Source organism: Xenopus laevis, chromosome 2S, assembly GCF_017654675.1.
Source record: "Xenopus laevis strain J_2021 chromosome 2S, Xenopus_laevis_v10.1, whole genome shotgun sequence".
Classification (NCBI taxonomy): Eukaryota; Metazoa; Chordata; class Amphibia; order Anura; family Pipidae; genus Xenopus; species Xenopus laevis.
The window spans coordinates 131,142,341-131,157,516 of record NC_054374.1 but is presented as its reverse complement, the minus strand read 5'-3'; the positions used below and the strand labels follow the sequence as shown (position 1 = coordinate 131,157,516).

Below are 15,176 nucleotides of genomic sequence, written 5' to 3'. Positions count from 1 at the left end.
ATGATCTTGCAAGACAATACTTCTAACACTTTACATGTAACCTATTTTTTTCCACAAAATAATGCCCAATTACTCTTTAAAATAGTACCCAAGACCACACATCTTACTTTCCACCACAGTCTTGCGTCCAGTGCCATCATAGTTAATTTGCTGGATGTTTCCAAAGTGGATGTCACTGTAGAAAATGCGTATGCCTCCTTGACTGGTATCTCTGTAGTGAAATGCTAGAGCAATAACATTCTTCATGTGCTCATGGTCCTCAAAAGGCTTCACAGGGGCATTGAGACTACTCTCATCAGACAGATGGATACTTTTTAAGATGGTTCGCTCAGAGTATAATAGGTAGCCATCATAGTTCCTGCAGTTTAATCCATTTTCAGCAAGCATTCCATGAGCACAGGCACAAGTACGATTGTTATTGCCTCGGTACAAGCACAATTGTTGGCAGCCACCATTGTTTATAGCACAGATATTGGTTCCTGTAAAATACAAAGGCAACCTGAGCAACAAAAACACAACTTCTTTGACCTTTACCTAACTCCCCTAACCACCCCCTGTTGTCTCACATAGAGGCAAAAAGTATAATATAAAAGTACCAGCACTGACTGCCTGCAGTCAGAAAATTCTCAATCCAAAAAAAACACAGCAGAGTGTAAACAATCATGAATACACATTAAAGTATTGACTCACCAAGATTCAGAAGAGGTCAAGGTGCATTGCCCTGAGCCTTCAGGTAGGGGAATAGATCAAAACCGTGTTGTAGTAGGGCAGGAACTCAAAGAGCAATCTTCCCACCAGAGGTGTAAAAACTTCAAGACTTTTTGAGTGCCTGCTCTACTACAACACCATCATGAATCCACCCCATATGCCACAGGTATAAGCTTGCCTGAATTTACAACAGTAGAATGTCACTTTGACACACTTGCAACACATACTGTATATGTGTCTGCGTGTGTATTGGGCAAAATATTGTATTGGGTAATCATGGGTAATCATGTTGGGGAAGAGATATGAATGGTAAATAAACGGATCTCCTTAAAATATAATTAGCACACAAAATGTTCTGCATAAAGGTCCATGTAAGGTCTAAATGCTAGATTCAGTAGATATATGAAGGTTATATATGATAAAAGGGGCAAAATCTGTATTGCAGCACTAACCTTCAAGTATTGCACCAGTAACCTTCAAGTAAAACTAACAGTAAATGGTTGCTATAAAAGATATATTGGTTTGATGCAAAACTAACTTACCCTACAATGATATGGGGTCCTTAACCATGCACATATTAAATCAAACCACATGCTCTGAAGGAAGGAAACCCAGAGACAAAAGTGCATTGGTGCTTGCCCGCATTTACTTAAGAATGGATCAAATACAGCTATCTGCATTTCTATTAGTAATTCAAGTCTTTCAAATATATACTATATATTCTCATAACCAAAATAATCATATTACAATGTGCTCAAGAGCAGGAGCAATGATCAATGCTTGATGGAATGCATTTAGAATAAATTACATACTGATACAGGTATGTCTGTAGTTCTCCTGTGTTAACCAGACGCTAAAGGGTTGGCCTATTTTATAGGAGGAGAATGTACCTTGGTGGATCAGTGTTTGGGCATGGGGTGCCAGGGTTCCCTAGTTTATAAAAAAAAGAAACCCACATGTGCTTGTTTTTTCAGGGGTTTTGTCCCCATTTACTAGCGGAGGCGGTGTGTTGAAGGACCTGGGAGGGAGTTGGAGTTGCAGTAGGTGATCTTTGGATAATATTTAACTGGTTGCTTTAAGGCAGGGATTCCCAACCTTATTTTCTCATGAGCAACATTCAGATGAAAAAAAAAAAAAAAAAGATTAATTTTCATATTGGCTCAGCCAATATGAAAATCACCGATGATTGATGAAGCCAGAAGGAGAAAGGTAACCAATGCAAGGTTTTCTCTATACAGCACTGTACCGCAAATCAGTTCCATCACTGATAATCCTTACAGAAACTGTGCCAGAAGTCTGTTGGCCATGCTTTAAACAAAATGCAGCATAATGTATATATCAGTAATAAGGACACTTTTTTCCCCAACCATGCTCTTTGAATGCAGACGTTTTGATGTTTTACCAAGATCCTTGGTATCTCAGAGGCATTAAAAGGCATTATGCCATTAGCGGAGAGATGAGCCCTTGGGGTATTGAGCTCCAAAAACTTGTGTAGGGGTGGTGACCAAAAGGCTAAATTGGAATGCAAAATAATGAAAATTGTCTCACAGGCCACTTTTCTCCATACCCCAATTTTTTTTAGGCAACACATTCCCTCCCTATATCTTTCTTTAAAAATATGATAGATATTGATTTATAGAAGGGCTGCATGGACATGTACTGTGAAAAATGACATGTTAAAATGATGCATATCTACTGCTAATACAGCCGACAAACCTGGGCAGGGTCTAACCCGATAAATATGACAAAATTTGGGAGGAGTGGACAGAGGCCATTTCGTAATTGGCCGCAAAAGTGCCATTAGCCTACAATAAGGGATATATGATACCACTGTCCTCACACTGTTACTTCTAGTGATATTATGTTGACTTGGTCTATAACTGCAATTGTGTTGTGTGACTGTTGTAACAGTTATACTGTTAAAAAATAATGCATATAAATACAGGCCAGTCTTCCACTGTTTATTCTACATACCCTTCTGGCGGTCTCTGTTGAACACCTTGATATCTTTTAGCTGCACCCCAATACCAGTTCTCAGGGGCACAGAATCTGTAGCATTGTCCTTGTGCCCTCGTTTGATGGATCCATTGGCATGAGTTCTGTAAGACACACACAAGGAGAAAATTAAAAAGTAGTATGTGCCCTGTAAAGAATAAAAGAATAGTTTATTCCAAATGTAGGTCCACATGAAAAATCTAAAAACAACAGATCAGATACAAAGATTCCAAATACCCTCATAATACTCCCATAGGCTAATCCCCTAATTAGCTACCCGTTCACCTACCGAAATTCACACTGTCTTTACTCATAGTTATAGAAATTTCCATCTAGAAAGTGTACACCCTGGACAATTACGTAGATTGCTTGAAATGTATTTAAATGCAATATGAATGCAGTATTCTGGGAATTCATTTGAAATCACTTGGTGCAAGAGGTGTGAAGTTTTACCTGTCACTCCAGTAAATGTAATCCCCAAAGACAGAGACTGAGAACATATCCATGTTGTTGTTGGACAGCACCACCTCTCTGTTCTTTCCAGTCTCCAAATCAATTCTCTCAATTTTATCAGTGCGAGCATCACACCAATACAGCTTGCCTTCCTGTAAAAAGAACAAAAGGATACTGGGTACTCCTAACATAATTATTTAATAATATGGAAAAGAGATGAGCTCCTTCTTAATGACTTCTTAACGGAGAAAGAAAGTTCCCCAGGCCAGGGTTTCAGGTAAATGATATTAATTGCTGGTGGGGGTCTAACATTTGGCACCAGCCAGTGATTTTAAAGGGGACCCATCACTAAAAATAATTATTCCAAATCCTATTTTACCATGTTAGCCAAGCAAAATTAACTTCAATTACACTATATAAATTATTTAAATATTGTTTCCTTCAGTCTGGGAATTCATAATTATAGCAAGCAGGCAGGAGCCATTTTGTGGACACTATTATTAAAGCAAGTCTTGCATCATCTCAAAATCTTGTGCACCAGAATGAAGGACCTGATGTCCATCCCCATGCACTGGTTACACAATTAAATGCTAAAGAGAGCGGGAGAATGTGGGGAGAGCAGTGACATCTATTAAGTAAGTTGAATGGAAAGTAAAATTAATTGCCTCAGATTTTTTAATTAGTTTACAACAGCTATGAATGCTTTAATAAATAAAAGAATTTAGGTTTCATGTTTAATTTGAAATGGACTTTTATTATATAGCTTTTCAGGTCTGGGTGACAGGTCCACTTTAACTTTCCTTCTCCTTCAGTGTTCCCACTATTCCTCCTTACTAAAACGACCAGTTAGGTACTGTAAATCAGGACAGCATAATGTAAGTCTTAGACTATTGTCATGGAGTATTTTAGACTTATCAAACTGGTTGAAATTTGCTGTTTGTCACAAAGCAAGTTGCTTTTTGTTTAGAAACTAGTCTAAATGAAGACTCCAGTGCATTCTGTTCAGACCATGACTGCAGTCACATGTGTGATGATTATCGGATAAACAGACTTAAGGGTTCCCTAAACAACTAAAAGGCTAGACTAACTGGCTATGAAGTCAGATGGTATAATCTCTACCTGTTATTTAGGTCTGGGAAATAGACCAATAATAAATTATTTTGTGACATTATTATTATACTATATTGAAAGCTAGATTGGAAAGGGTTATATACAGACTGGTCTGGAAAGGGACATTTGAGATTTGACAGGTAGTGTTACATATAAGTTCTCATACATCATAATCTATGGAGACTCCATTGGGCCAGCTGATGCTAGTTTGCACAAGGATAGACCTTTCACTGCCATCCAAGCGAGATCTCTCAATGCGAGGGTGCTGACCCCATTCTGTCCAAAACAGATACCTAGAGAGAAACATATCTATTAAATATAAATCAAAACATTAACAGGCATGATGATTAATGCTGGAATATATCACAGAGTTTAAGACACAAGGAAAAGCCTATTGTTCTGTGTAACTCTTTTCAGCCCCTTACCCTTTCTCAGGATGGACCGTTATGGCACGTGGCTTATCTAACCCTTGTGAGATCACCACATAACGGAAAGAGCCATTCAGACGAGCCACCTCAATGACATCAAAACCCTGATCTGTCCAGTAGATGTTTCCTGTAAAAGTAGGGGCATCATAACCAAGTCCAGGATCACAGTATGGGTTTTCAAAATAATTATTCATGAAATTACTTGAAATTGTGTTTTACATACAGGTTGAGAAAAAAAAAATGGCACCCTCTCCCCAACCCCCAGCAGCAGAACAATGGGAAAGTAACCAGATCACAGTTCCCTGATAGATATAAGGAACAGCAGTCAATAGTAAAAATCCATGTCCCACTGAGACACCTTCAGTCACATTGAGTAGGAGAAACAATAGCCTGCCTGAAAGAAGTTCCAGGTGCTGGCTCCAGGCCTAGATTTGTGGAAAGGCCACCAAGGTGGCCAGATTTTAGGGAGCGGCATGAAGCCCAACCATACTCGCATTGGTTCGGATCATGAGATACAATAGTGTTTTTCACCGGAGGATGAAAATTTGTGCATGTGCAGAGATTATGGGTAGGGGACAGGGCTGACGAACGGCAGCAGGCCTAGGGGTGGCCACTATATAAATCCGGCCCTGGCTGGCTCTTTCTGAAAGCACATGACCAGGCAAAGTGACCTGAGATGGCTGCCTACACAACAATATTACCACAAAAAAAAAATACACTTGTTGGGTTAGGAATGAAATTTTACATGGTAAAGTGAATTATTTGCAGTGTAAAGTGTGTAATTTAGAAATAAAAACCACACCATAACAATCATGACAGAAAGGTCAAAGATAATTAAATTTCCTTTACAATTCATATTGTGCGTATTAAAGGGCGGGCATAACCAAAAAATATAATAGGTAATACAAAAGTTGTCTTGACATTTTGATGTATGTATTGTGATAGGGTGTTTGGAAAACACCACTGTCTTGCAGGAAAGTACATGGAAAAGAGTACATTTAAACTGCAAGATAGGTGTCGCAGAGGGATACTCAGCTCAGGTAGGGTTAATATTCCCTCTCAGCCAGGTAATTAAGTGGCAGCTGAGAGAGGATCTACCTGGCAATGTAAAAGGGCTGTGTGAGCACAGTTCAGGGGTCTCCAGAGAAGTGAGGGGCTGTGAGAGACAGAGCTGGGCAGAAGGAGCTTTTCTGCCAGCAAGAGAGTTCCAGAGCTTGGAGCCTAAATCCATTGTGGGGAAAGTAAGAGAAAAGGACTGGCAGAGGCTAGTGAGTCTGAGTCCCAGAAGGGTGAAGTCCAAATACTTCAAAGTGCAGGAGGGTGAGAGTTTCCCTTGATGGTGAGCGACCAGAGGGGGGAAAACCCTGAATGTTTTGCAGAGTATTTTCTGAACTGTACCCTGCATGTTCTATAGTGAAGTTTTTGAACTGTAACCTGAACATTTTTCTGTTGCCTTTTTGTTGGGAATGCCCAGTGCTTAATAAAGTTGTGTTTTGTCCTAAACCTTGGTGTCCCTGTCTCTAAGCTCAAATTTCCTACGCTACCTGCCTACCAAACCCTAATTCCCCCAAAAAGTGCATGTGCAGGCCAGTGGCATGTCGCAGTATGCATAACGTTCCTAATCAATAGAAGCAAGAAAATACTCAATTATTATTCAGGCCATTAGGGAACCTTAATTATAAAGGTATAAACCTCCCAAAAAAACTCACACTGATCATGTTTATCTATTGTGGTAATCTGCCTCACATTTATATTATTGTCCCCCTCAGAAGCATCAATATTCGCCTGTACAAGGTGCTCTTTTAAGCTTTTCTATAAGGATCTATTGCTTCTACCCCTGTACTGTTTGGCACTGTTACAGGTCACTAGAATCACAAGTATAGAGCTACATGAAATAGTTACATCTGCATACTGTATGTTCATGACTTCAGTGAATATTTGGTAACTGTATATGCGTCGTATTTTAGACTGCAGGGTGTGTGAACAGCAATAATATATAATATAATATTACATTCAAACCCTGATTTTACATTCTCTCATTTTATGTTTTCATGGATATTCATTTTTTTCCGTCATAATTAATTTCATTGGGAGCATTTCCTAGATTTTAAATTTTTCCAGCATTTTACATCACAATGCAACATTTTCCTGCATCAAGATTTTCTGCAGTTTACACCAATTTTACATTTCTGTTTTACATTTTCCCACATTATACATTGTTTCCCCCCAGTCCCCTTGAAAATATAAAATCAGGATTTGACTGTACTTTAACAAAACTGTACCGAAATTTCCTATAAAATACATACTGTATGCCCGGTTTATTATGCAAAGTGCTAACTTAATTGCGAAGGTTAGATCAGTTTATACCAATTGCCTAAATTAACTGCACCAATTTTTGACCTACCTGCAATCCAATCCACAGCAATGCCTTCCACTCGCCCAATTCCATTTGTTAGCACATCTTCCCGCCATGTCTGGTCTCTTTTGGCTCGACTGATGGTGCTGAGACCCATGTCCACCCAGTAAATAGTGTCATTATCTAAAATGATTTATTAAGCAATTATAGTTAATAATAAGAAAAAAGTAAGAAGAACAACAGATATCATTTACAGTAGAACTACAGAAACCCAAGCATACATAGAACTTACATTCTAGCACTAACTATTGAGCCATCTTTAAAATGAATGCACCATATAACATAACTAATACAATAATTAAACCTGTACAAGATCAGCATTTAGCTAAGAGACACAACTCTAGCACAATACAAATTATAATGAAGAGAATACAAAACCAGAACAGTAATTGCAGCCACTCCTACCTGCATGGAAGTCCATTCCAACTGCCAAGGAAGTGCCAGAAACAGGAACCAAAGCATCCGATTTATCATTGGGATCCAAAGGTATACCACGTATTCCTTCATGAACAGAGTACAGCAGAAAAGAACCAACCCCTGAGACGAGACAAATACAATAATGTTATTTTTTATATAGGGGAGCATACACTTACAGTAAGATGATTATTAGGCAATTAGAAAATCTTTAGGAATGACCGCTTCCCAACTATTCCTAGAATAAAGACATTTTTAAAACAGCAAACCAATGTCCTACTAAATTTCACACACAAAAGTGTCAATTTGGTGCAAAATGCATTGAAACAATGGTAGATCTTCTCCACATCTTCAAAATGGAATAATCTACATTCATTAGTATGTACAGTGCAAGGGGAATTTTTAACTCCTCAGCAAATCAAGTGGTGGTGGGATGAATGGCTTAATAATCAATTCTTCCCTTTTAACCATTTCTAAAATATTAGCTCAAAAGGAATTTCTGACCATATGATATCAGGGAATAACAATCAACAAATGACTAATTTGGTTTTAAAGGGGTTGTTCACTTTTGAGCGAACTTTTCATATGATGTAGACAGTGATATTCTGAGACCATATGCAATTGGTTTTCATTTTTTATTATTTTTATTTGCGGTTGTTGAGTTATTTAGCTTTTTATCAAGCAGTTATTTTTGCAATTTCAGCAATCAGGTTGCTATGGTCCACTTACTCTAGCAACCATGCACAGATTGGAATAAGAATATGAGTGGGCGTGAATAGCACTAACAATAAATTTGTAGCACTAACAATAAATTTGTAGCACTAACAATAAATTTGTAGCACTAACAATAAATTTGTAGTTTTTTGGATGGGGTCAGTGACTCTGTTTAAAAACTGTAAAAGAAGAGTTAAAAGAAGAGTTAAAAGAAGAAGACAAATAATTAAAAAACTATAAAAAAAATAATTATTACTTAAGACCAATTTAAAAGTTGCTTAGAACTGGCGATTCGATAACATAATAGTTAATTTACATGTGAATGACCCTTTTACACAGGATGCATTATCTACTGTAAGTTCTTGTGAACAGGGCCTGATGATACCATTTTTAGTTTGTTAAATTATTGTAAGAGTAGTTTGTTCTAAATTAATGTAAAGTAGTGCCTAACTATACAGCTGGCGCTATGCTAGGCTTTCGTCTGAGCAATGACATGCCATTTTGACATATACTAACAGTTCTTCATATTCTAGCTTCATGCCTCAAAAGAGTATAGAGCATAGTCAGCAGGTGTTTTCTGTAACGCAGCAGATACTTTATGTATAGTTCAGCTCCTGTAAATTCGCCACTTCCACATATTATCGTGTATAATGAAAGATTCACTGGAGAGCTAAGAAGTGCAATTTGTTTTTAAGTTTATTGGAGATGCACAGCACAAAATGTTTCGGACCACATTGATTCTTCCTCTGGTGCACCAGAGGAAGGACCCATGTGGTCCGAAACATGTTGTGCTATGCATCTCCAATATACAAAAAAATGAATTGCACTACTTAGCTCTCCAGTGAATCTTTCATTATAAAGAGCATAGTCCTCTGCAACACAACTGAACATCTGTAAAACGATGACGGTAAAAAAAAAAAAAATCTCATTATCCACCTTCACAGGTCTTGTAGCCACTTTTCAAGCTGTACCCAGCAGTGCACATGCATGACCTTGTGGTTTCAGAGGTTGGTAGACAAAGCTGAGAACATTCTCCATTGTTCACTGAGCAGTTGTTGGTTCCTAAACAAATGAAAGAAAATGTATGAAATTTAAAATGCATGTCCATGATCTGGCATATTCTATAGAGGATTCTGTTTTATTCTTGTTACTGCTTGTGGCCTATTTAGATTACAGAAACAGCCCTGGTTTTAGATAGCAGAAGCCTTCTGTTCCCCCAAAACAATTTAAATAAGAACACGAATAATGGAAATAACCCTAATAAAGCAATCTACATATTCACCATTAGGCTATTATGTTGAACATTATAAACCTACTATACTGTATATGTTCCTATCACTCACCCGTTTGTATTGTTTCATCATAAACCTTCATGTGCATCACCTGGTTGGTGTTCTGGCGCAGGACCCTTGGGTCTGAGCCATCTTTCTTGTTACAGGTGCCCATCTTATCAGAGGCATGGTCAGCCCACCACAGCTTGTTTCCTACAATATAGAAAGTCACCTGATTAATCAAAAACTAAAACAAAATAAAGCTGCTAATGTGGAAAAGTAATATAGTCAGAAGTTTGTAAAAAGTTGTCTTCTTAGCAACTGAGAAATTAAAGCCATTTTAGGTGCAAAATTGCACTCTTCCAAGAGCTGCTGTACCAAATTCTTTGGCTTACTGAATATGAAGAAGGTATGCCAGTCATAGGCTTCTCTGTTCAGCACCCCCAAAATGTAATCAATGTGATGACAGCAGGAAAAAGCCAATTCCTGCCAGCTTAGCAGAACATTTAAGTGTGCATGTTACCGAGTAATGGATCTATGATGGATCAGACATGGAACCCTGTGGCAAAGTAATAGATCAGTTAGGTAGTTTGATCATTGTGGAAGTATGGCTCCATTTTTTCTATGTTGGAAAACAATCCAACATCAGCCAAGATTCAAGGGGTTTCAGCCCTGATGCTCTCACTTATTTAGGAGCCACTCAAACAAGCTGATGACTATGGAAGAAAACTTTTAAAAAATTGGCCTGTGGGGTTCCAGAATAAATGTAGTAGAAGTAAACTTCTCTTTTCTTACCCATGATAGCTAATGCAGTTGCTTTTCCCAGATATGCCTTCATTGTACCAATGACTTCCAGCCCTGTCCCATTTAGATTACATCTGTTAATCGTGCTAGCGCCAGAACTAATCCAGTACAGTTTGCTGTCAATAAAGTCAATGGATAATCCTGCAGGACAAGAAGCATAATGTTAAGTAATCCATTTACAAATAAAACATTACTCTTAAGGAACATGCACATTAGAGCAACAAAGGAAAGAATGAACTATATTAAAATGCCAAGCTCTCTCTGACACTAGTAGACTGTACGGTAACAAAAAATTATGTAGTATAAACAAATTGATATAATGAAAAACTTTTGGCCAGTAAATTAATTAATCAGGAAAAAATAAAGATGATAAAACATTATATAGATCAGGAATTCAATGCACAAGGGCATTGGTTTAAATAATTAGGATGTAAGGTATAAGGGCATAAACAGTGAAACAATCTCCATGTGTTAAAGAGAATACATTTTTTCCCCAGTGTAAGCCACTGGAGTCTCCAAAAATATACTATGCTTAGAGAATTTATTTTGAGCTGGACATGCTACTTAATTGTACTGTATTTCTGTACTAGTTCCAAAACCATTGAAACAGTTTTAGCATACTGGAATGGGAGGTATTCCAGATTTTATACTTGGCTCAACACCAACATATTGGTGTTGGTGCCATGCAACAGAATATAACTGCTAAAGTTAACTCATGCCATTAGTTAAATAATGGAATTAGATATACATTTTTCAAGTTAACGACTGTTATTTGTAGACTTGTGTTTAAATAAAGGGACCAGGCCAGTAGGAAACCTAGCCATTTTTGACTCTCCATGAAAAAAAACAAAACAAGCAATAGAACCTTGGTCAAAAGTAGAAAAATTGTGCACAAAGCGAAAGTTGACTGTTGGTAACTTCAAGCAACAAAATTAATCTCCCAGAGGTCCATTATAGACAATTCTGTGCCAACGTAATGATATGGCTTTTGCATTAATGAACAAAGCTAATACAAAATATTAAGATAATAAAATGTCATGATAAGCTTCAATGTTACCATTTATTGTACATTCAGTGTCAGCAAATGATCCTAGGTTTGATTATGAAGGCTAAGTGAGGCTCTTACCAACTGGTCCTTTCTGATTGGTGAACAGGACTTTACGATCGGAGCCATCCATGTTGGCAATGCTAATGTTATCACTATCTGTCCAGTAGAGCTTTCTGAAAGAATTTAAGTGAAGGTTGAGATACATGAAAACTAGAACTTACAGCCTACTAAACAGAAAGCTTTATCAATACACTGAGTTTAAATAATAAAAAACCAAGGCAAGAAGGGGGCATCAACTAAACTTTATTTTTGTTGAAACACCAAATAATGTTTTAATGAACAACTGAGCCTGTAGCAATGATTTTGGAAGATCAAAGCATGGAAGCAAAGATTTAGGTTTCAACAGCATACCAGCAGAGCAAGGGTAGTAAGAATAATCATTCTAAAATAAATAACAACCAATCCCTAACATTTTCAAGTTGCAAGACATTCCATCTAAGTATTGAATATACTATATGAATTATTTAGGGAAAGGCTGTCTTATAGAATATTCACATTTTACTGGCATTTAGCGAACATAATATGCAGTGGAAAATGTCTAAACATTGGCATGTAGACTGCAGAAATGGTTTGGCCTCAAACAATTTTGTATTCAGTGTTGGCTTCATCAACATTATGGAAAATAAGATTCACTTTTCTAGACCCATCTCAGCTTATTTTTCCTTCCTATTAGTGAGTATCAAAACTCGAGTCACGAGAAACTGGGAACAGGCCTAGTCTGGAAACCTACAGCAGACAATTTAATGTTTGTCTAAATTATTAGACCAGAACAGTTACTAGATCACAGCATTGGACACAATTTTAACAGAGTTTGATCATAACTGCTGTTTGGACTCCAAACAGACGACACAAGTTACATAGACCACCACATACCTATTACTAAAACAAGTGGTGACAATTTTCAGCCCTCAAGCTATTAGCATGCACTTTCTCCATATTTCATTTCTATGGAAGGATTGTGAAGTGGACAAAAATTAAGTTTGCAATAGACTATAAAAGGATACATAAAAATTGGGACTTCAACAAAAGAACCAACTGCATAATGAAAACCCATTTCTGCAGCCACTGGATCTAGAGAGAATTACTGTATGCCCAGTAAGGTTTATAACAAAACTACTGGTAAATACTTAAATAATATATAATAATTAAAAAGTGCAGTATAATTTGCTTTGTGTTCATTTATACGAGTTCAGCTGGCTTTTTGGAAATACTGCACATTAACCAAACCAGCCAGACAGCCAATAGCGATGAAGCACGCACTCCAGGAGCCAGCCAATGTCTTTAAAAGCCTTTAATAACAGCTTAAACAAACGATCCTTACGCGTTTTGTATCCGAAGATACTTACTCATAGGCATAATTAAAAACAGCCGTGACCAGAATTTAAACAAGTAAAAAAGATGTGACATGCAAAGTCAGTCATCCTAACATTAACCCTAAAACATGATATCTTAGCTGAAGTGGAACAATTGCTTTCTTTTTTTGTTTGAACAGTGAAATGCTGATAAATTAACAGTAAAATTGTAAACAATTTATCACAAAAAAGAAAAAAAGAAGCCATTTTTAAATTAAAAATTAAAGTATAAATACTATATAATAATGTAAAACAATCGGAATATTGACCTATTCAAAATTACTGCAAATTATATTTGTGCTGATGTAAACTGATAGCATTAACAGTTGATGTGTAAAGGCTATATAACAAAATTAGTTTTAGCTGTTTTTGAATAAAGGCTTTTAAAGACATCGGTTGGCTCCTGGAGTGCGTGCTTCTTCGCTATTTGTTGTATTACCCCCCCAGCTACGGGTTTGGGGCGCTGCACCCAGCCACCTGACATCTTTGGTGAGTTTTGAAACTATTTCATGCGATTGCTGTGAACAAACATTGTATGCCACACACTGTTTAAAGCTACACCGGAATACGATAGACCCGGGGTTTGTACACCTGGGTCCTACTCTGTATCGGGTGAGCCACAATTTGTGCATTATTGACTGTTGGGGATTGAGCAGCTGTTTTTCTTTGTATACAGCCAGACAGCCATCATAAATGTGGCAATTGCAATTAGGATAAAGCAGACATTTTTAACCTGAATGACACAAGGTAAAACCATTTTGCATGGAAAGCCAACAGGTTCTTGGATTCATTCTAGTTACTCCATGACATTATCACCATTTGATAAACAATTTCCACACATTTAACTTTCACCCCCGCACAGATGGCTCTGCTTATTTCCATATTACTGGAAATTGTAGCAGTCCTCCCTCGCAAGCAGACCCCAGCCAAAACCAAGGTCGCAAGCAAAGCCAAACAAAGTCATGAAGGACTATGATTCGGGAAAGTGTCCCATATTTCATAATTATGAGCAACATTGGACTTGAGAAACAAAACTTATAATTTATCTGTAAACTTTTTGTGAATATTCCATAAGATAACAAAATGATCTGTTAACTAAGCCCTTACGGCATGTGTCCAAGAAACCAGCCAATTCAGCGATCATTTGAAATGAACATATATGTAGCATGTATTTTGCTTCATTATCTGTAAGCTGAAAGACAGATTATAGAACTTTTCTCAGTTAGCGAAGAGTCCTTACAATGTATTATATAATCATTAAAATTATAGTATATTATTATAATTATTATATTTATAAATTAAACTATAAATGTGAAGAAAAATTCAAATTCAGAGTTCTTCTACTACAGTTTTTAGTAGGAGTAAAGAATGGAGACATTGTGCATTACAGACATTCTTCTTCACCAACCAAATCTATGCAAAAACGAATGTAAAAAAAAAAAAAAAGAAGATGATGATGACCACACACATTGCAATATTATCATTTACCCTTTTAGTGGATGAACTACCAGGCAGTGGGGTTTATCCAGTCCCTGGATGACAGCATTTTTAAATGATCCATCAAGCCTTGCCACATTGATTTGTTTCTTATTAGCATCATAACTTGTCCAATAGAGATTTCGAGACACCCAGTCCACAGCCAGTCCATGGGCATTAGGCAGATCTATAAACCGAAGTAAGAAAGGCAATTCATGAGAATTAAAAAGGCGCTATATATATTTTTTATGCAGCTATAGCAAGCCACATAGGGACATTATAAGGAAATAAATGGGAGGCTATTATTTCTTATATTTTTCAGAATACAGAATCCACCATGAAATATTTGACTAAATCTGAACGCTGACCTCTGACATTCACAATCGACCAAAATAATAGCAGTACACAATGCATATGGTTAATGACATTAAGGACTTAGGTTGAGTTTCAGCCAGGCATTCTATATTTGTCTGAATTAGACTCCTGCAAAAAAGGCTGATATTTGGCCAAATCCTCAACAGAATCTGGAATTCAGTGCGTCTCTATTGGAAATTTTGAATAGTTTCACAACTGGAAAAAGAATAAAAGCCCTTACTATACACCATTCTGAATTAAAAGAACAATTTGTGTGAGATTTTAGCAGCATCCTGGTTGTAATAAGGAGAACCAAGAGTCTTCTTCTAAATGTGTTTTCTAAGTAACAGCATAGCCTCACTCACGGATTGGCTTAGCTTTGTCTTCTAAAATAATCGAAAAAGCAAACGTCTCTTGCTAAGATCATAAAAGGTGACACTGAACAAGGAAGAGGACAAAAGGAGAGGAGATGGACCTAGAAAAAGATGTCACAAGAGCAATTGTTAAGTTGGATGATTCTAATGCAGTCCTATGCTAATCATTCGTTCTGCTTTTTAAAGTTGAGCAGCGATT

At 37.1% G+C, this 15,176-nt stretch overlaps 1 protein-coding gene across 1 annotated transcript in view; it reads right to left on the bottom strand.

Moving 5' to 3' along the window:
- Positions 1-15,176, bottom strand: part of lrp1.S (LDL receptor related protein 1 S homeolog) — a 190,408-nt gene that overhangs the window by 54,607 nt on the left and 120,625 nt on the right. The window contains 12 exon segments of the mRNA XM_018250057.2: positions 108-479; positions 2,683-2,807; positions 3,157-3,308; positions 4,433-4,559; positions 4,692-4,821; positions 7,099-7,233; positions 7,516-7,647; positions 9,175-9,300; positions 9,582-9,722; positions 10,305-10,454; positions 11,440-11,534; positions 14,262-14,436. Coding sequence (XP_018105546.1) covers positions 108-479; positions 2,683-2,807; positions 3,157-3,308; positions 4,433-4,559; positions 4,692-4,821; positions 7,099-7,233; positions 7,516-7,647; positions 9,175-9,300; positions 9,582-9,722; positions 10,305-10,454; positions 11,440-11,534; positions 14,262-14,436 — 1,860 coding nt within the window.